Source organism: Mustela nigripes, chromosome 16 (assembly GCF_022355385.1).
Source record: "Mustela nigripes isolate SB6536 chromosome 16, MUSNIG.SB6536, whole genome shotgun sequence".
NCBI lineage: Eukaryota > Metazoa > Chordata > Mammalia > Carnivora > Mustelidae > Mustela > Mustela nigripes.
The window spans coordinates 48954442-48974822 of record NC_081572.1 but is presented as its reverse complement, the minus strand read 5'-3'; the positions used below and the strand labels follow the sequence as shown (position 1 = coordinate 48974822).

General features: G+C 45.2%; 1 protein-coding gene across 1 annotated transcript in view; it reads left to right on the top strand.

The window, feature by feature from the left end:
• Positions 1 to 9248: 9248 nt before the first annotated feature.
• The window catches only part of USP22 (ubiquitin specific peptidase 22), a 43747-nt gene continuing 32614 nt past the window's right edge, over positions 9249 to 20381 (top strand). The window contains exon 1 of the mRNA XM_059380283.1: positions 9249 to 9589. Coding sequence (XP_059236266.1) covers positions 9419 to 9589 — 171 coding nt within the window. The 5' untranslated portion in view covers positions 9249 to 9418. The remainder of the gene's footprint in view (positions 9590 to 20381) is intronic.

Sequence of the window (20381 nt, the reverse complement as noted above, 5' to 3'; positions counted from 1 at the left end):
AAAGAAAAAGGGGCCGCCGCCCCCCCTGGGGCCCCCGGGGGGGGGGGGGGCGCGGGACGTCGCGGGGAGACCCCCCCCCCCCCCCCCCCGCACGAGAATAATGAAGGCACTCTCTACTATTAATCACTTACAACTAAACATTTTAATTCAGCTTAAGCCATTTTTTGGGTTGAGGAACCCTTTCCCAAACCAAAGGTATGGTATAGACGGCCCAGTGCGGACAGGTTGGTGCGGGGTAGGGGTGGCGGTGTGGGCACAACGCAATGGCCCAATAGGAGCCGGGTCCCACGATCCCCATTGGCAGGGTGTAAGTTAGGGGCTATGAAAGAATGTAACCCTCTGTCTCCCCTTTCTGCACCCAGCGATCACCAGCCCAAACATCCCGCTCCTCCCTCATCCCATGACCCACTCAGAATGCAAGCCTGCTGCGAGATAGTAGCCATCCCTTTGTGCTCCTTCCCCATGCTTGGAGGCATCTGTCCTTGCTTTTCTGATAAAACAAGAAACAAAAAACAAAAAAACAAAAGCAATGCGCAGTACTGCTGCTGCTCTCCCAGGCTCAGAGTGGTGTCTGAAGGACTTTACTTCAGTGTGCGATGACAGGAAGAATTTCGCCTTGGGGATTGGATGGCATGTGACCTTGGGCAGGTAACCAAACTTGTCTAGTCCCAGGCCCTTCCATCTCAAAAAGGGGGTTAAGAGCACCTCCCTCATATGACCAGGATGATGCCAGTGCACAGTAGGTATGTCATCAACGCATTAGGAATGATGTCGTTCAGTTCTATGCGATCCCACCCGGTCTGAGTCTCTGTGCTTCCAGATGGCTGAGCCAAATGCTAACTCAAGTTGACCGCGTGCTGGGCATGGTCCTAAATTCTTCACTCATTTATTTAATCCTCACGACAGGTCTTTGAGGTGGATGCTGTTGCTGTCCCTGTGTTACAAATGAGGAAACTGAGGAACGATTAATTTGCTGGAAATCACACACCCATAAGGACTGGAGACGGGGTTGAACCTAGGTGGTCTGGCCCCAGACCTATGCCCTTACCCTCTATGCTCTGCCGCCTCTGCTCAGGATAGAGTGGGAAGTGGGGACAGAAAAAGGATCGGGTGAAAGCCCAGAGGGTAAGCAGCAACGTGACAGGGACAGTAAAAGGAGACAAGGATTTTCTGGTTCACACATTCAGTGACCTGTATGTAAATGTGCCTTGCTGTGCACACACATGCACACATATATCTCCTTTCTTGGAAGGGGGCAGGGGAGTCTTAGGCACTTAGGGAAGAAGACGAGGCTAGCCCAGCGCTGACCTGTCCTTCCCTCCCTGGCTGGAAGGCTTCATCGGTTTTCAAAAATGCCAGCCCCTCGCTTGTGAGGGACCATAGGGATGACATGGCGACAGAGTACAGAACAGAAGAGAGAAAGGCAGAGAGGACAGAGTGAGCAAGAGAGAGGAGGGGCCGGCTGCCTTATGAAGGAAGAGCCATTGTCCCTCTGCCATCTCTTGGCAATGGACAAGGACACTGTTGCTAGGCAATGGGGCGTCCAGCCTACCGCACTGCGTGTTCAGACTGGTAAAGGGTTCACAGCCCTGGGCTGTCATGACACAGCAGGGGTGGTCCCATCACCAGAGCCTGGAGACCAGCCAGAAGCTACCATTTGCTTTTTGGAGTCTCTAGCAGGCTGGTGAGTGACAGAACACAGTGGTCAAAAAGAACTTCTCACTAAGGAGATAAACATTCATCGAGTTCTGCATCGGCGGCTACAATTTCTGACACAGACTGTCATATTTTGCCCCTTTTAGAGATGTATACTCCCAGCTATTTTTTTTTTAAAAAGATTTTATTTCTTTATTTGAGAGAGAGAGAGAGAGCATGACGGGGGTTGGGGGAGGTGGAGAGGGACAGAGGGAGAGGGAGAAGCCGACAACCCCCCACACAGCAGACTCAATCCTTTTTTTTTTTTTTTTTAGCGTAACAGTATTCATTGTTTTTGCACCACACCCAGTGCTCCATGCAATCCGTGCCCTCCCTAATACCCACCACCTGGTTCCCCCAACCTCCCACCCCCCGCCCCTTCCAAACCCTCAGATTGTTTTTCAGAGTCCATAGTCTCTCATGATTCATCTCCCCTTCCAATTTCCCCCAACTCCCTTCATCTCCCCATGTCCTCCATGTTATTTGTTATGCTCCACAAATAAGTGAAACCATATGATAATTGACTCTCTCTGCTTGACTGATTTCACTCAGCATAGTCTCTTCCAGTCCCGTCCATGTTGCTACCAAAGTTGGGTATTCATCCTTCCTGATGGAGGCATAATACTCCATAGTGTATATGGACCACATCTTCCTTATCCATTCGTCCATTGAAGGGCATCTTGCTTCTTTCCAAAGTTTGGCGACCGTGGCCATTGCTGCTATAAACATTGGGGTACAGATGGCTCTTCTTTTCACTACATTTGTATCTTTGGGGCAAATACCCAGTAACACAATTGCAGGGTCATAGGGAAGTTCTATTTTTAATTTCTTGAGGAATCTCCACACTGCTCTCCAAAGAGGCTGCACCAACTTGCATTCCACCAACAGTATAAGAGGGTTCCCCTTTCTCCACATCCTCTCCAACACATGTTGTTTCCTGTCTTGCTAATTTTGGCCATTCTAACTGGTGTAAGGTGGTATCTCAATGTGGTTTTAATTTGAATCTCCCTGATGGCTAGTGATGATGAAGACATACAAATGGCTATCAGACACATGAAAAAATGTTCATCATCACTAGCAGACTCAATCCTGAGAACCCTGGGATCAAGAACTAAGTCGAAGGCAGAGGCTTAACCAACTGAGCCACCCATGTGCACCTACTCCCAGCTATTTTAGAAAACAAACAAACAAACAAACAAAAAAACTTTCTTCTGCCCTTTCTTCTATACAGAGAAGATTTTAATAGCCAAGGTATTTCAAGAGGTCCCAGTTTGCCAGGGCAAATGAGCAAGATTTTCATTTTGTGAAACCGAATAAGCAACAAAACAACAAAGATGACAAGAGGCTATGAGGCAGCAAGGCTGTGGCCAGAGCCACATCCTCACTGACTTCAGGGCTCATTCAAATTTCATTCCATGCAAATGACACATTCCACATTCACTGTGACCTTGAGCAAGTGACTTAAGTTTCCTGAGGTTCAGGTTACTTAATTCTAAGAAACTGAGATAAAGCCACACTATCTCACAGGCTTAATGACAAGGTCAAATGAGACGACACATGTAGAAACCCTTTGAAATCTATAAAGGATAACACAGAAGGTTGGCAATATTTCTCTTCACTGCTTTTTTCCTGTTACTAGAAATTATTATCCCAAGTGATATAGACCAATCTCTAATTTGGCAATTTGGATGACTCCCTGCAGAAGAAATGATCTAACAATACATTTGTGTGATCAGAAATATTATTCAAAGCTTAGAAACAAAGTGAAAGGGGGCACCTGGGTGGCTTAGTCAGTTACGCATCCGATTCTTGATTTCAGCGAAGGTCGTGATCTCAGGATTGTGAGATTGAGCCCTGCCTAAGATTCTCTCTCTCCCTCTCCTTCTACCCCTAAACACCGGCGCCCTGCTCTAGTGTGCACGTACGCAAGGTCTCTCTCTCTCAGAAGAAAAAAAAAAAAAGGAAGAAAGAAACAAAGTAAAAGATGATTGCATGACTTTTAATGTGCTAGACATCTGTTCTCTAAGGAAACATAGCTCTGCTTCTCCCACCATTTATTCAGTTAGGAACCAAATATGTTACAATTTTCTAAGCTTAAAGATTACTGATAGAGAGTAGTAAGGTATGATGATTTTCTTTCATGACCAGCGGAAATGTCTACCCTAAAGCTTACAGCTGCATTTCCTTGGAGTATAGTGGTTCTCAAAGCATGGCTCCCTGATCATCAGCAGCAGCATTATCTGGGAACGTGTTAGAAATGAATTTCCTCAGGTCTCACTCTTAGGTCTCACTCCAGACCTAAGAATCACAAACTCTAGAAGCATCCCCAGCATCCCAAGTTTCTCTGTCATATGCTCCAGTTTGAGAACCACTGCTCTAGGACATTAACCAAGTTTTAAAGTAATAATTAGAAAACCTTATCTCATTGTTCCCTTTTCTCCCACTGACCAAAAAAATCCCATTTTCCCATGTGATCTTTTGACTTGTCTATATCTTCCTGTTGTTCCCTTGTTAAAAAGTGAAATAAAACCTTACTGTGTGCTATTTTTATTGTCATTAAATTGACATATTTGACAAATAACCTTAATTTTCAGTGTATAATAAAATGATTTAATGTAAGTATATATTGCAGAATGAATATGATAATATGTTTCATGAATATCTATCACCATAAAAATTTGTCAACCCTCCATCCCTGATTCTGGTAAGTACCAATCTAATCTCTGTATCTGTGAGGTTTTTGTTTTTGTTTTAATTTTCTGGTTTTTTTTCATACCCCATATAAATGAGATCATATGGTATTTGTCCTTCAGGGTCCATCCATGTTTTTGTAGATGACAAGGATTTCCTTTTTAAGGGCTGAAGAGTATTCCATTGAAAACAGCAAAAATGGGGGCACCTGGGTGGCTCAGTGGCTTAGGCCTCTGCCTTCAGCTCAGGTCATGATCCCGGGGTCCTGGGATCGAGCCCCGCATTGGGCTCTCTGCTCAGCAGGGAGCCTGCTTCCTCCTCTCTCTGCCTGCTTCTCTGCCTACTTGTGATCTCTGTCTGCCCAATGAATAAATAAAATATTAAAAAAAAAAGAAAACAGCAAAAATGTGGCATATCTCTACAAATATAATGGAGTACTATTCAGCCATAAAAAAGAAATCCTGGGGCAGCTGGGTGGCTCAGTCAGTTAAGCATCTGGCTCTTGGCTTCAGTTCAGGTCATGATCTCATGGGTTGTGGGATCCAGCTCCAGCACCCATGAGTCTCCTCGAGAGTCTCAACCTTTGCCCTCCCCCACTTGGGTGCATGCTCTTTATTTAATAAATAAATAAATATTTTCTAAAAAATAAAAAAAAGAAATCCTGACTTTTGCAATACTTAAGTGTCTTTCAGTACTTTTTTTTCAATGTTGTTCCACTGTCTTCTGGCTTCCAAGTTTTCCGATTTAAAAAAATACATCATTGTTCTCCTGTATATAATGTCTTATTTTTGTCAGGTGCTATCAAGATTTCCTCTTTATTATTTGTTTTTAGTAAATTGTGTTGTGCCGCATGTTTTCTTCACATTTATTTTTTTGTTTCTATTTTATTTTTAAGATTTTATTTATTTATTTGAGAGAGAGAGAGAGAGCACAAGAGGGGAGGAGGTCAGAGGGAGAAGCAGACACTCTGCCGAGCAGAGAGCCAGAAGTGGGGCTCGATCCCAGGACTGGACCTGAGCTGAAGGCAGACACTTAACTGACTGAGCCACCCAGGCGCCCCTTCACATTTATTTTACTTGGGATTCAATAGCAGTTTCGAATCTGTACATTTATATCCTTCACCAAACTGGGGAAAATTTCTGCCATGATTTCTTCAAATACATTTTCACTCTCATATTGTCCCACCTCTCCTTCTGGGACTTAAATCACACGTACTTCAGGCCTTTTGATATGGTCTCACAGGTGTGTGAGGCTCTGATCAGTTTTTCAATATTTTTCTTTGTTTTGATTAGATCATTTCAATTGATCTATTTTCAAGTTTACTTAATAGTTCACTGCTGCTGTTTCTGTCTTTTCATTCATTTCAAGGATACTGTCCTTTAATTCACCAAGGACAGTTATCATAACCACTTCAAAGTCCTCACCTGCTAATATTATTTTTATTTTTTTAAAGATTTTATTTATTTATTTGGCAGAGAGAGAGATCACAAGTAGGAAGAGAGGCAGGCAGAGAGACAAGGAAGCAGGCTTCCTGCTGAGCAGAGAGCCCGAAGCAACACAGGGCTTGATTCCAAGACCCTGAGATCATGACCTGAGCTGAAGGCAGAAGCTTATCCCACTGAGCCACCCAGGTGGCCCAACACCTGCTAATTTTAACACCTCATGCTTCTTAAGGTTGTTCACCACTGACTGTCTTACCTCTTGGCAATTAATCATATTTTCATATTTTTCTTCATATGTCAAATAATTTTGGATCGTAACTTGAATGTTATAAATGTCCTATTTCTTAAGTATGGCTTTTGTTAAATACCTCCAAAGAGAGTTGATATTTTTGTTTTTAAAAGGCACTAACTTAGACTTTAACTCTTTCTTGGGCAGCAGCTTTAACGTCTGCTCACTTTTTTTTGTTCTACTTGGGTGGCTTGGAATTAGTCATGAGTGACTAAGTGGTCAAGGTGTAGTTCATGCATAGACTCTGGGGTCCCCCTTCTCTCTCCTCACTTTTCAGTGGTTTATTTTGTACTCTTCTTCTGCTTCCTCAGTCCAGAAAGTGGTGGGGGGGGGGTGTCTTTTGTCAGAGTTTTAGCCTCCCTACATGGGTTTCTTCAAGTGTAGCCTGTCTTCAGTCTATAAGCCAGAAAAAATTAGATTACTTCCTTTGGGCAAATCCTGTCTTCCAAGGGTCTGCTCCCTCCTGAATCTGCTTGATTAGGTTTATACTCTGATGTTTTCAGGTGCTTGTTTTTGTATCCTGTACAGAGATCATAGTTGTTATCAGAGGGATAATTCATGTAGGCTATTACTTGACCATCTTGGAAGCAAAATTCCAGGGGTGTTTTAAATTCCTTTAAGATGGAAAACAAACATTTAAAAAAAATAGAGAGACTAACATTTTAGACTATGTTAGTCCCATGGATGGTGGGAAATATGGCTTACGGCAAATCCCTCACCATGTCAATTATTTTTGAAAATTGGCCGACTCCTACTCATCCTTTTATGCTTATGTAAGGCATACTAAACATCTCTGGATCCCCTTCACTATGACTGCAAGGCAGGGTTAAGGTTAAGGTGTCTTGGAATGTTTTCCTGTTACCTGGACTTTCCTTTATCTCTGCAATCTCATGTTACTGTAATTGCCTGCTACTGTTGCTACTTATCCCACTACTTTGTGCGATTCTTTTTTTTCATTCAAGCAGAGTTGACACGCAATATTCCATTAGCTTCAGGCATACAACATAATGATTCCACAACTCTATCCATTATGCTATGGTCACCATCAGTGTAGCTACCCTCTGCCACTATACTGACCCTATTACAATACCATTAACTATTCCCTCTGCTGTAACTTTCATCCCCGTGGCTTATCCATCCCATAACTGGAAGCCTGTACCTCCCATTTCCTTTCACCCCTTTTTGCGCATCCCCTCCCATCTCCCACTCTCTTCTGGCGACCCCTACATTGTTGTCTGTGTTTATGGGTCTGTTTCTTTTTTGTCTATTCATTTTGTTTTTTAGAGTCCACATATAAGTAAAATCATATAGTATTTGTCTCTCTCTGTCTGACTTACTTCACTTAACCTAATACCTTCTTGGTCATCCATGCTGTCCCAAATGGCAAGCTCTTATCCTTTTTTTTTTTTTTTTAAAGATTTTATTTATTTATTTGACAGAGACATAGCAAGAGAGGGAACATAAGCAGGGGGAGTGGGAGAGGACGAAGCAGGCTTCCCGCTGATCAGGCAGCTCACGTTGGGTTCGATGGCAGGATCCTGGTATCATGACCTGAACTGAAGGCAGAGGCTTAAGGACTGAGCCACCCAGGTGTCCTCTAACTCTTCTTCATGGCCGTAATACTCTACTGCGTATATATACCACATCTTTATCCATTCATCGTTCATCTTTAGCCAATCAAGTATTGATGGACTTCTAGGTTGCTTCTTATCATATCTATAGATATGATAAGATATCATATGATAGATATGATATCTTATCATATCTATTATAAATAATGCTACAATAAGCAGAGGGGTGCATATATCCCTGAGTTAATGTTATTTTCTTTGGGTAGATACCCAGTAGTGGGATTACTGGCTCCTGTGGTATTTGTATTTTTAATGTTTGAGGTACCTCCATACTGTTTTCCACAGTGACTACATCAACTGACATTCCACTCTGGGATTTTTTTTTTTTTGAAGTATAATTAACATAAAATGTTATATTAGGGGGCACCTGGGTGTCTCAGTGGATTAAGCCTCTGCCTTTGGCTCAGGTCATGATCTCAGGGTCCTAGGATCCAGTACCGCATCGGGCTCTCTGTTCCGCAGGGAGCCTGCTTCCTCCCTTCTCTCTCTCTCTGCCTGCCTCTCTGCCTACTTGTGATCTCTGTCAAATAAATAAAATCTTTTAAAAAATGTTATATTACTTTCACCTGTACAATCCAATTACTCAACAATTCTATACATTTCTCAGTGCTCATCAGTTTAAGTATATTCTTATTCCCCTTTATTTCACCCATGCACCCAACCCACCTTCCCTCGGGGATCCGCCAGTTTTTTTCTAAGAGTCTGAGGTTTTGGGGTTTGTGGGTCCCCCCCCCCCCCGCTTTGTTCATTTGTTTCTTCAATTCTGAGTGAGTGAAACCATATGGCATCCATTCTGGATTCCTCACAGTAGGATATGGTCTTAATCCTTTCCATGCCCTGCAACTCCCAGACAGGCCATAAACACGGGAGAGGCCGGGAGAGGCCTGCAGAGTCCCAGATGAGGGACTCCCGTCGCCGACACAACTGACTGCGAACCAGCACAGCACCGCCTGGGGTGGGAAAGCCCAGGTTACGGAACAGCACGGATCTGGAGGCCCAGAGAGACTGCACGGATTTGCAAGGCCCGGCCCGTTGCTCCGCCTCTTTGCGGCAGAGCTCAGGCCAGTGCAAACCGGTTCAGTGCCCCGACGGACTGTCCGCGTCGCCCAATCCTCCACTGCCCCCCGCCTCCGCAGTTCTCCGAGGGGACCGGGAAGGACAAGTGGCCAGCTTCCCGGGAGGCCGCTCTGAACCCCGCGGCCCGTACTGACAGCTAACTACCCTCCCTGGCGTAAGCGCGGGGGCGGGCCCCGGCCGGCTGCACGCCTTCGCCCTGCGCTCGGGCGCGGATAGCCCCGCAGCCTGCAGGCGCCGGGTGTGGGGCGGCGGGGGGCCGGCGGCAGGGGGCGGGTCCGGGAGCGGCTAGAGCCTGCGCAGTGCGGCGCCCGCGGCCGGCCGGGGATGACGTAACCTCCGCTTGCGGCCTCCGCGCCCCGCCCCGCGCCGCGCTCCGCGAACCGGGCGAGCGCTGCGCGGGCGGCGCCTGGCTGGCCGCCGCCTCCCCCTGGGCGTCCGCGCAGCCGGGTCTTTGTCCGCCGGCCCCGCGGCCGCCCGCGCTTTGTTCCCCGCGCTCGTCGGCTGGGGCGCGCCGCCGAGCAGCCCACCGCGCAGCGCTGGCGTCGTCCTCGTCCCCCTCGCCGCCCCCCGCGCGCGGCCGGGCCTTGCCCCCCATGGTCTCCCGGCCCGAGCCGGAGACCGAGGCCATGGACGCGGAGCTGGTGGTGACGCCGCCGGGCTGCTCGCACCTGAGCAGCTTCAAGGTGGACAACTGGAAGCAGAACCTGCGGGCCATCTACCAGTGCTTCGTGTGGAGCGGCACGGCGGAGGCTCGCAAGCGCAAGGTGCGACCCCCTCTCCCCCCGGGAAACTGCGGGCTGACCTAGGAGCCGGGGAGCAGCTCTTTTGCAGCGTTGCCCAGCAAGTGGGTGGGTGGGGGGGCTTCTGGGCCCTGTTGGGGGCGAGGAGGAGGAAGGGAGGGCTTGTTAGCCTCCTGGGGACCCTTCTCGGGCTGCGATCGCCGGCGGCGGGGGCGGGGGCGGGGGGGAGCCGCCGAGAGAGCTCTTCTCCTTTTCTTATTCCCTGCCCCCTTTCTTACCCCTCCCCCTTCCTTTACCCCTCCCCCTCCCCTTCGCCGCCTCCTCGGTCCTCCCGCGGCCTCTCCTCCCCTCCCCCGTCTTCCTTCCCCGCTCCACTGCGGGGGTGGGGACGGAGCAGGGGCGGGGTTTGGGGCGGGTCCAGTTCTGGGGGTGGGCAAGGGCGGCTCTAGGAAGGGGGCGGTTTTTTCCTCCCGGGTGGCGGTGGAAACCTGGTACTAAGGACGAAGGTGTCCGAGGTTCCAGCGCTAGGCGTCATCCAGGAACCCTTCGGAGCGGGGGAGGGTTCGGCGGCGGGCAGGGAATGGGGGCAATGAGAAGACTTAGAGAAAAGGGACAAAGACTCCGGGGCATGTTGGGTGGTTTGCTGTGGGTCGGTCCTCTGCCACCATACTGAGCACCCATTAATCTGGAGTGTGAATGAAGGCTTACCTGGGTCAGGGAAACGGAACCGTGTGTCGCGGCCGGGAGTTGTTGGGGCGAAGGTACAACTGTGTGGTGCTTGGGCAGAGCACAGGACGGGCTCTAGGGTCTGCAGGAGCAAATGCAGCGAGATGGCATCTCCCCGCCCCATTTCAGATCCGGACGTGGGTGGAGGGGGTGAGAGGTGCTGAGTAGTTGGAAATGGAGCAAGTCGAGCCACCTGTATCTGGGAAAGCCGTTTCGTTACCAGCATAATGTGTTTTTGGAGAATTGCTTGTAGTTACGGAGGAGTGGATTTTTAACCCACTGAGCCACCCAGGCGCCCCATGGAAGAGTGGATTTTTAAAAGATCGGTTTGATGGGAAGGTTGGACGGTGGCGTGCCTTTTGCATTAAGAGGCTTTAGTAAGAAACTGATCACCTCCGTGAGACGTTGAGGAAATTACGTTTAGCGTTACCATTTCCAGGTAACGTCCCATTAAGCTTATTAATGATGTGGAAGTCAGAAAGTAACGGTATTACCTGAATCTTGTTACAGTGTAACGCGATTTTGCAGTTCAGTGAGGCTGGAAGGTGTGTTACGCTCTTTCTACCTTGTAGCTTAACATTTTTTTTAAAACTAACATCCACTGAGATTGTAGGGATTGAGCAACCAATTTTCTTTCTTATTATTAGTGATGGTGTTGGGAAGCATTACCTCTTAGAATGAACTAAATAAAATCAGAGATGAGTTTTGTTAAGATCAGAGGGAGATTCTTGCTAATGGAATCGTGTGGTCCTAAAAAAATACCGGGGCTGAAGCCGGTTGTCTTCGGGCGATAATCTTGTTACTGCTCCGTGTCTTTAGTGTATTGGTTTAGGTTTATATGGTGTGTGTAACAGTCCTCGCCACATTGGATTCCTAACTTTAGAAATCCCCTGCTTTTTTCTTCTCTCTCCCCTCCCCTTCCCCTTTAAATTTTTAATAAAGCTTAAAGAGTCAAGTTTAACCCATTATTAACTTGTCTTTGTTCCTAAAGGAAGGAATCACTTTTTCGTTTGCTGTAATGTCTTGGATTAATCCTTTAATCTCAGTTACTTAGTTTGGAAGCTGTTGAAGCACATCTCTGTTACTCACTCGAAGGAACTTGAGCCGTTGACAAGAGGTGGTGATAAATACTTACTTCAAGCTTCAGATCTGTCAGTGTTGCGAAACCTTCTGGTGGTATACCAGGCAGAAATCCTAATGCCCTTCCTCTTCTCTGCTCCAGATTTGGGGGGGGGGGGGGGGGCGCGTAATTTTTGTATCACTTGGTCCTGTGTAACTGTATGTCTAGCACTCTCTAGTGGCCCAGCCAAGGAAGAGCTGGTTTGACAAGCGGTTTAACCCTGATGTTTAACAATGCACAATGCACCTTTCACCGCGTGTGGGATTCTCGGTAGGTCTGTAGGCTTAGTATATTTTGGTTTTAATAATATGAGGTCTCCTATAAAAATATTTCAATTTAAGTTGTAATTTCCGTAAACAAACAAAGGTGCCTTTTGAGGTTGAAGTCTCGGCGACAATGTGACCATAGGAATGAAGCCTTGGATGACAGGAGAGCTTCTCTTAAGTAGAAATGGGTTATGTTTTTTGTATCCACCTTTGATTCTTCTTTCTGTAGGCACAGAGTAAGAAGAACATGATCAGATTTGTAACTTTCTGTGCACTTTAGCCTTGAACTGCAGTAAGACTTGGGTACTACTCAATGTAAAAATGTTCCTATGTTCCCATGATTTAGGACTCAGTGCTGCCACAGTGGACCCTGCTTTTCTCGTGTGTGTTGAATATAGCAAATACCTTATCATTTTAGGGTTTGTGTATGAAAAAGAAACTGACAGTGAAAACATAAAGGTTTTACAGTGCTATCCGTTATTATGGCATAACAAAGTTACATTGTATTGTGAACATAGAGATACTTGAGAGGACAGAAAATATTTTTAAAATAATCATTTCTCTTATTTGAACTGTTTCTGCGACTCTAAAATTTTGCAGCAGCTTGTCCTCAAAGTACAGCCCTCTTGGAACACCTGGGTGACTCAGTCAAGTGTCTGCCTTTGGCTCAGGTCATGATCCCAGGGTCCTGGGATCGAGTTCCACTTGGGGCTCCTTGCTCAGTGGGGAGCCTGCCTCTCCCTCTGCCTGCCCCTCCCCCTGCTTTTGTGTGGGCTCTTGCTCTCTATGACAAATAAAGAAAATCTTAAAACACACACTTGCATACACACACAGTCCTCTTTGTAGCTGTAGTAAGTACTTTTACCAGATACACTTTGACACAAATGAAGAAGAGTTGTCAAACTTCCTGTAATTTTGGATCATTGCGGATTTTGGTTTCGTTTGGTCAGTAACCTGGAGGATAGTAAACTGCCTTTGAAGGTTTCTATGTGAGGCACAAAATTTGGGGCCTAAAACAAGCTTTTGGTTAGAAATTCTTAGGGAAATACTTCGTTTGAGAAAGGAGCTAGAGAGAAGGAAACGTACCTGGGAAATAGTAAGTGAGAGGCCGGAGGGCTCTAAGATCCAGTAGTCTTACATTACTTACTCCTAACATTTTGTTGCTTGACCTTTGTGGTCTTTGCACCACAATTTAAATGGGGAATGGGTACCCTTTGGAAGAAAGTGGAATGATTCCCTGTTTGTTTGGAACTCTCATTCTTTCTTTATCCCAGAGTCAGTTCTGAACCCTGGGTTTCTGTCTTGAGGAATGGAAATCATAATTGTCAAAAGGCAATTAAATAGTAGGTGTCACACAGCCAGATAATAAATATCTGCCTTAAAATTTAGACTACTAGTAGATGCCCGGTGCTAATTCTTACATGTAGGGTAATTAGAGCCTGAACACATACAGGAGGGTGTAAATAAGTCTAGATGCTTGTCAGTCAGTCTTACTGAGGAAGAGTAAAATGCATTAATGAATCTTGTATTTAAAAAAAAAATTACAGAGGTGACAATATGAAGTTCTTTTCTTTCTTTTTTTTAAAATATTTTATTTATTTATTTGACAGACAGAGATCACAAGGAGGCAGAGAGGCAGGCAGAGAGAGAGAGAGAGGAGGAAGCAGGCTCCCCGCTGAGCAGAGAGCCCGATGCGGGACTCGATCCCAGGACCCTGAGATCATGACCTGAGCTGAAGGCAGAGGCTTAACCCACTGAGCCACCCAGGCACCCTGAAGTTTTTTTCTTAAGGATTTTATTTATTTGTCAGAGAGTGAGAGCGCACAAGCAGGCAGAGAGGCAGGCAGAGGGAGAAGCAGGCTCCCTGTAGAGCAGGGAGTGTGATGGGGGTGGGACTCCATCCCATGAGCTGAAGGCAGCTGTTCAACTACCTGAGCCCCCCAGACCTCCCAATATGAATATATTCTTAATTGGTAAAGTAAAACACCTTATAGGCACATAGAATGTATACAGTGAGTCTTTTCTGACCCCAAACAACCACTGTTAAGATATGTTTGCTGCCTGGGTCTTTGAGATTTCTTTAAAAATTACAGGTTCACCTGGGTGGCTCAGTTGGTTAAGCATCTGCCTTGGGCTCAGGTCAGGATCCCAGCATGTGGAACCGAGCCCAATGTGCATTAGGCTCCTTGCTCAGTGGGAAGCTGCTTCTCCCTCTCCCTCTGCCTACTACTCTGCCTGCTTGTGGTGTCTCTCCCTCTCTGTGAAGTAAATAAATAAATCTTTTTAAAAATTACAAATCTGCGTATAGAGCAAAACTATGTGTTTCTGTTTATGTAAACATATATGTTGTGTATCTTGTTTCCATCTTTCACTTACTGCCCACGCATACAGATCTGTTGAGCTGTGTCGTTAATATTCCATTGGATGAAAAAAAAAAAAAGAAAATACTCCATTGGATGCAAACAGTACTGTGTATTTTCTCCTTTCTTTCAAGCTTTCAGTTTGGAGGATTTACTAACAGTTTGTAAGACTTAAGCTTGGTAATCAGTGTAAAGAAGGAATACTCTTCGGCAAGTCATTTTTATGGATGTTTTTGTTTGCTGAGGGATCGAAATGTGATTTGTTGACTTAACATCAAACCTGAGATGTCTTTTAAAAGTGCATTTTTATTTATGGAAAAACATGGAGAGGGAGGTGGCGAAAAGGAGACAAGTACAAAAACTTAAGTATGAAAGATTAAAATTTATTTATTTATTTTAAATATTTCTTTATTATTTGAAAGCGAGAGAGAGCATGAGAGGGGGAGAGGTCAGAGGGAGAAGTGGACTGACTTCCTGCTCAGCAGGGAGCCTGAAGTGGGCCTCAATCCTGGGACTCCAGGTTCATGACCTGAGTGGAAGGCAGTCGCTTAACCCACTGAGCTACCAGGTGCCTGGAACATAAAAGTTTAAGGTAGTATAATTCCAGAGAGTACAAGTGTAGTGCCCTTTCATTTTGAATCTTTACAAAGTGACAAAGATCACTAGCCAGTGGACACTTGCCTCAGACAAGAGGAGCTCTTACAGTCAGGGTTGTACAAGTGTGGCTCAGGTGTTGGGCTGTTCTGTGGAAACGGAAGCCATTGCAGCAGGAAAATGGTCTGAGTTCTCTTGAGTCAGTCGTACTTTGTCATGTGTTTCAGAAAAAGATGTACTAGTCCAGGGTGTGCACTGTTCATGTCTTTTTAAAGTGCTGTTTTAGTTCTGGAGTCCAAGATCTATGCCTTCAGATCTGACTGAATCTCTTTGATTCATTTGAACTTTTTAGTAGATCATACTTGGGGGAAAACAGTTCTGCTGTTGGTGGCTTAGGCAGCATACCTGGAGTGACAGGACACACTGGGAGATCGTGAACTGAGAACCGTTAGATGTTCATGTGTTGCTGGCTTCACCATTCATTCACTCACCTAACCATGACGTTGAGAATGCTGCTGAGCCCACTCCAGGTTTTTTGTTTCCTTTCTTCCTTCCTTTAAGTTCAGTTCATTTTTGGGGTATGTCTTTTTCTTTTCATTTTTTTAAGATTTTTATTTATTTATTTGACAGAGAGATCACAAGTAGGCAGAGAGAGAGGGGAAGCAGGCTCCCTGTCAAGCAGAGAACCGGGTGTGGGACTTGATCCCAGGACCCTGAGATCATTATCTGAGCCGAAGACAAAGGTTTAACGCACTGAAGCCACCTAGGCGCCCCAGTATATCTTTTTTTTAAAGTACCCTTTTTCCTTTTAACTTTGTTCTCTGGAGGAATTAGCTTCCGTTTTATTTATCAATGCCTTCAATCTCTCAAATCCTTAGAGCAAGATATCATACAATTCATACTAAGCAGGGGACAGGTCATTCCAAGTAAAAATCCAGAATGGAAAAATATTTTCTTTTGAGATAATCATAGATTGACGTGCTATTGTAAAAAATAATTCATAGAGATCCCTGTACCCTTCATACAGTTCTCCCCAATGGAAACATCTTGCAGACTGTAATAAAATATTAACAATGTCCGTCTTTGATGACAGTGTACCCATTTTATTCAGACCCCCCCCCCCCAGTCTCCCTGATTGTTAACCTCTTATTGTTACTGCGGTACCTTTTGTCACAACCAATGACAAAGCTTGATACATTGTTATTAACTGAAAGTCAGATCCCATTAGTTTTTCCCTGGTCTCCTTTTTCTTTCTCAGAATCCCATTCAGGATTCCACTTTACATTTTGTAGTCATGTCTCCATTGGCTCCTCTGGATTGTGACATTTGCTCACACTGTTTTGTTTTCGATGACTTTAGAAGCTTTGAGGCATCTAAATACCTATTGCTATTCTAAAATACCTATTGCTCAGTTATTTTATAGAACGACCCTCAGTTTGGGCTTGTCTGATTTCCTAATGGTTCATAGCTGTGGTTATGGGTTTTGGGAAGACCAGAGAGGTGTTGTGCCCTTACCAAGCTCTGTCAAGGGTGAAGGGGTCGACACGACTTAAAAATACAGGTGGTAAGCTTGACCACGTGGCTCTCATCTTGCTCAACAGTAAAGTGACTCTTTTCTCCTCCTTCCCATAGTGTCCTCTTTGGAGCAGAGTCACTTGCACAGGTCACGCTTAAGGAGTGAGCAGTTATGCTCTACCTCTTGTGGCCAGGGTAACTACAGAAATTATTTGGACTTTTTCTATGAGAAATGTCTGTCCTTTCTAGTATTTATTCAGTGTTTTGTGTTGGTATAGATTTACAGATATTTCATACTATGGGTTATAATCCAGTATTCTGTTTTGTTGCTCAGACTGTTCCAGCTTTAGCCAATGGGAGCTCTTCAGCTGTCTTCTCTGTCACTCTGACATACCCTTACCAGTGTTTGTTTGGTTTATTGTTGTTTTTGAGGACTTCCTTACTTTCTGGTACTGTGAGTTTCTAGGTTTATATTGTATATTTTCTGCCCTGGTGTTAGAATCTGCCATTTCTCCAAGGGGCCCTAGTTCCTTTTATTGGAGAATAGAGTTAGGATTTACGATTTGGGCCATGGCTGTACCTGTTGATAACAGTGATGTGGCTTCTCAGCCCTCAGGGGACAGAACTAAGAAACAAATGTGTGTATATAGGTTGATGTACACACGTCCGTGGTGGTTCATCCCCAGACTTACGAAACTAGACCTGAGTTAATAGTGATGTCTCCAACTTTAATCCAGTACTGTGTGGATCATTCTAGCCTTCTTGTGCTTACCTGTAGCTTCTCTGAAACTGCCCACCATCCAGGTACTTACCTGTTTTATTTCAGTTCACTTGTATAGTGGTATAGGGACAAGGGTAGTCTGCTGCCTGATGGGACACTTCCTCATATTGTCTATTCTGAATGATAAGTTCCTTTAAAAAGGCCCATGAAAGAGCACTCTGGCAGAGATAGTGGTTTTAAAACTGAGAAAGCTGTATAACCTTTATTATTTTTTTACCAGTTTCAGGCCCAGCCCCAAATCTGTGTTTTAATTCCTTATTAATTGAAGCTCCTGAACATAAGGGTTTGTCCTGTCAGTTCCTCTCAGATTTATTGTCTCTCTGCCAGCTTTTGTCATTTCTTTGGGTCTTAATGTCAGTATTGGTCTCTGTGGGCACATAATTAAATTTTTTTTTTTTTTTTTTTTTGCTTTTGTTAATCTGTCTCACATCGATTTAAATCTCAGGCCCCTTGAAAGAATCTTGAAGGGTAGAGGAAAAATTCCCCCCTCCCAGCAGTGGTTTCAGAACTGTTGCTCTTCCCCTTCTTGGGGAGCAGTGTTCTCACCTGGCTTACATGTGGCTCCTTTTGCTTTTTGTTTTACACCTTACACTCATTTCCATGTTACTTAGGCATGTTGTGTCATACACTCTACATACATGGGCATTATCACATACGTTTATTTGTCATACAGTCATATTTTTGTGTCATGGCCTGCTTTGCATTCTGGCATCTTCTGACTGCCTAACCAGTTACTTACAGATTTGCATATATTACGGTTTCCCCTTTGTGCGGTGAAAGTTAAGAAGTTTAAGTTAAACTCAGTGTTCAGGTACTGGGATGACCTACCTTAAGCAGATAGCTGAGGTTTGTTTCTTGCCGCTCACCTTATGTTGACAGATTTCTGCAGCGGAGAGAGAAATTAAGCCAGAATCAGTAGCTTTTATTACTGCTTATCAGCAGCTCTGGTAAAAGACCTTGGGGAATAAAGTGGAAAAAGGAGGGTTAAAATGAGGGTTTAGGATAATCTGATCACTCCCTATACACAGTTACACTGACAGTTGGGAGGTGATGTAGAATTTGAATTGAGAATAGCCCAAGGGGAAGAAAAAACTAGCCCAAAGCTGGTCAGTACCGTGGGGATTTTGTCCTTGCTTCTGCCCAAAAGTGTGATTCACCTGGGTCCCCCCCAGTCTCTCTTGGGTGTCTCTAATTTCTCATTTATGATAATAGTCTTTTATATTTGCAATGCATTTCGTATTCTGTAAAGCATTTTTCATGCATAATTTCACTTGATGTTGGTACTCGTGATACACGTTTTAAGTCGGTGTGGCAGGTAAGTCTCCTAACCTATGTAAGGGCACTGATGGGGAACACCAAATCTGGGCCTTGAAATTAGGTTACTTTGAGTCTGCAGTTTGTGCTCCCTCTGAATTATTCTGGAATGTTTTACAGCATCACCAAGTAATTCTCTAATCTCACAGACAGCGACCTGTATGTTGTACAAATTAGACTCAACTCGGACACTTCCTGGAGACAGTGTAAGATTGTACAGGTTAACGGTTCCAATCTAGAGCACTGCTCCTGCTTCACACACAAGTCTCAAGTCCAGACTGGCACCTGTGCTTGCAGCTGATTAGGACGCCTTCCTTGGATTTGGTCATTTGTTACAACGGTTCACAAAACTGGGGCACCTGGGTTGCTCAGTGGGTTAAAGCCTCTGCCTTTGGCTCAGGTCATGATCCCAGGGTCCTGGGATCAAGCCCCACATTGGGCTCTCTGCTCCTCAGGGAGCCTGCTTCCTCCCCTCTCTCTCTCTCTGCTTGCCTTTCTGCCTACTTGTAATTTCTCTCTCTCTCTCTCTCTCTGTCAAATAAATAAAATCTTAAGGAAAAAAAATGGTTCACAAAACTGGGGCACCTGGGTGGCTCAGTTGGTTGAGTGTCTGCCTTCGGCTAGGGTCATGATCTCAGGGTCCTGGGATCGAGTCCCGCATCAGGCTCCCTCCTCAGTGAGAATCTGCTTCTCCCTCTCGGCTCTGCCCCTGCTTCCTCCCTGCTCACACTCGCTTGCTCTCTCAAATTAAAAAAATAAAATAAAAAGGTTCACAAAACTCAGGGAAACATTTACTGTCGCTTACCAATTTATTGTAAAAGATACTATAAAGTATAAGATGAGCAGCCAGATGAAGAGGTACATAGGAAGGGGTCTGGGAGGGCCCTGTGCATAGCAGCTTCGGTCCAGTGAACTGGGGATACACCACACTCCAGTGCATATGAGGTAGGAAAGATGCTAGGGTTTGAAGCCAGTGGCCAAGAAAGAATTCTTGAAATGTCTTTGGGGCAGAAAGATGCTTTTGTTAAAGCACAGGGACAGGACAGAAAAAGCTGTACTGGGGTCATGAGAAGTGGCCCATTATATACTTTAAAGGTGGGTGGGGGTTAGGGACAGCGTAAGTCTCTAAGGAATTTTGGAAGCAAGGTTTCTAGGACCTTGAGGGATCTAGGTGTTGTTGGGAAAAGGTTATTTATTACCGTCTAATAAAACCTTAGCCTGGAGATCCTGCAGATGTAATATCTATGGGTCATATGCTTGCGGGATGATTGCCAATATATATTTTGGGGGGTAGAGATAAAGGTAATTTCCAAAGGAATTTTTTAAATTAATTAATTTATTTTTAAAGATTTTATTTATTCATTTGAAAGAGACAGAGACAGCACAAGCAGGAGGAGAGACAGGGAGAGGGAGAAGTAGACTCCCTGCCAAGCAGGGACCCCCCCACACACACACCCCTCCCCACACACCATGTGACACAGGGCTTGATCCCAAGACCCAGGTATCATGACCTGAGCCAAAGGCAGACACCCGACTGAGCCACCCAGACACCCGAGGAATTTTTTTTTGAGAATGGATGTGCCCTTATACAGGAGCGGAGGGGAGGGTCAGAGGGGAAAAGGGAGAAGCAGACTCCCTGCTGAGCAGGGAGCACGACAGGGGGCTCCATTCCTGGACCTTGAGATCATGACCTGAGCTGAAGGCAGCTGCTTAACTGAGCCACCCAGGTGCCCCCAAAGGAATTTTTATATGTTAAAGTAGACTTAAAGGATCCTGGGGGTCAGGTGGCCTAAGATTGCCTTTTGCCCCTAGCAAAGTATTAACATTGAAGCACCTGAGTTCCTAGAGGAGTGTCACTGTTTAAAGGATTTTGTCAGTGGGCTGTGAAGTAGTAAGGAAATTTAATAATTTTTCTTCTGCCTTTGTTTCTTTCCCACATCACATGGATGCATTAACCAACCCAGAAGCCCTCTGAGCCCTGTCCTGTAGCATTTGTACGAAGGCCTCATTACATAGTTCCGATCGATTAAGCAGACACTGATTAGACTACAGAGGCATGATTGATTAAATCATTGGCAACTGGTGGAGGTTGGAGTGGGGCAGAGAGTTCCAGCTCTCTAATGGCCTGGTCGGCTCCCTG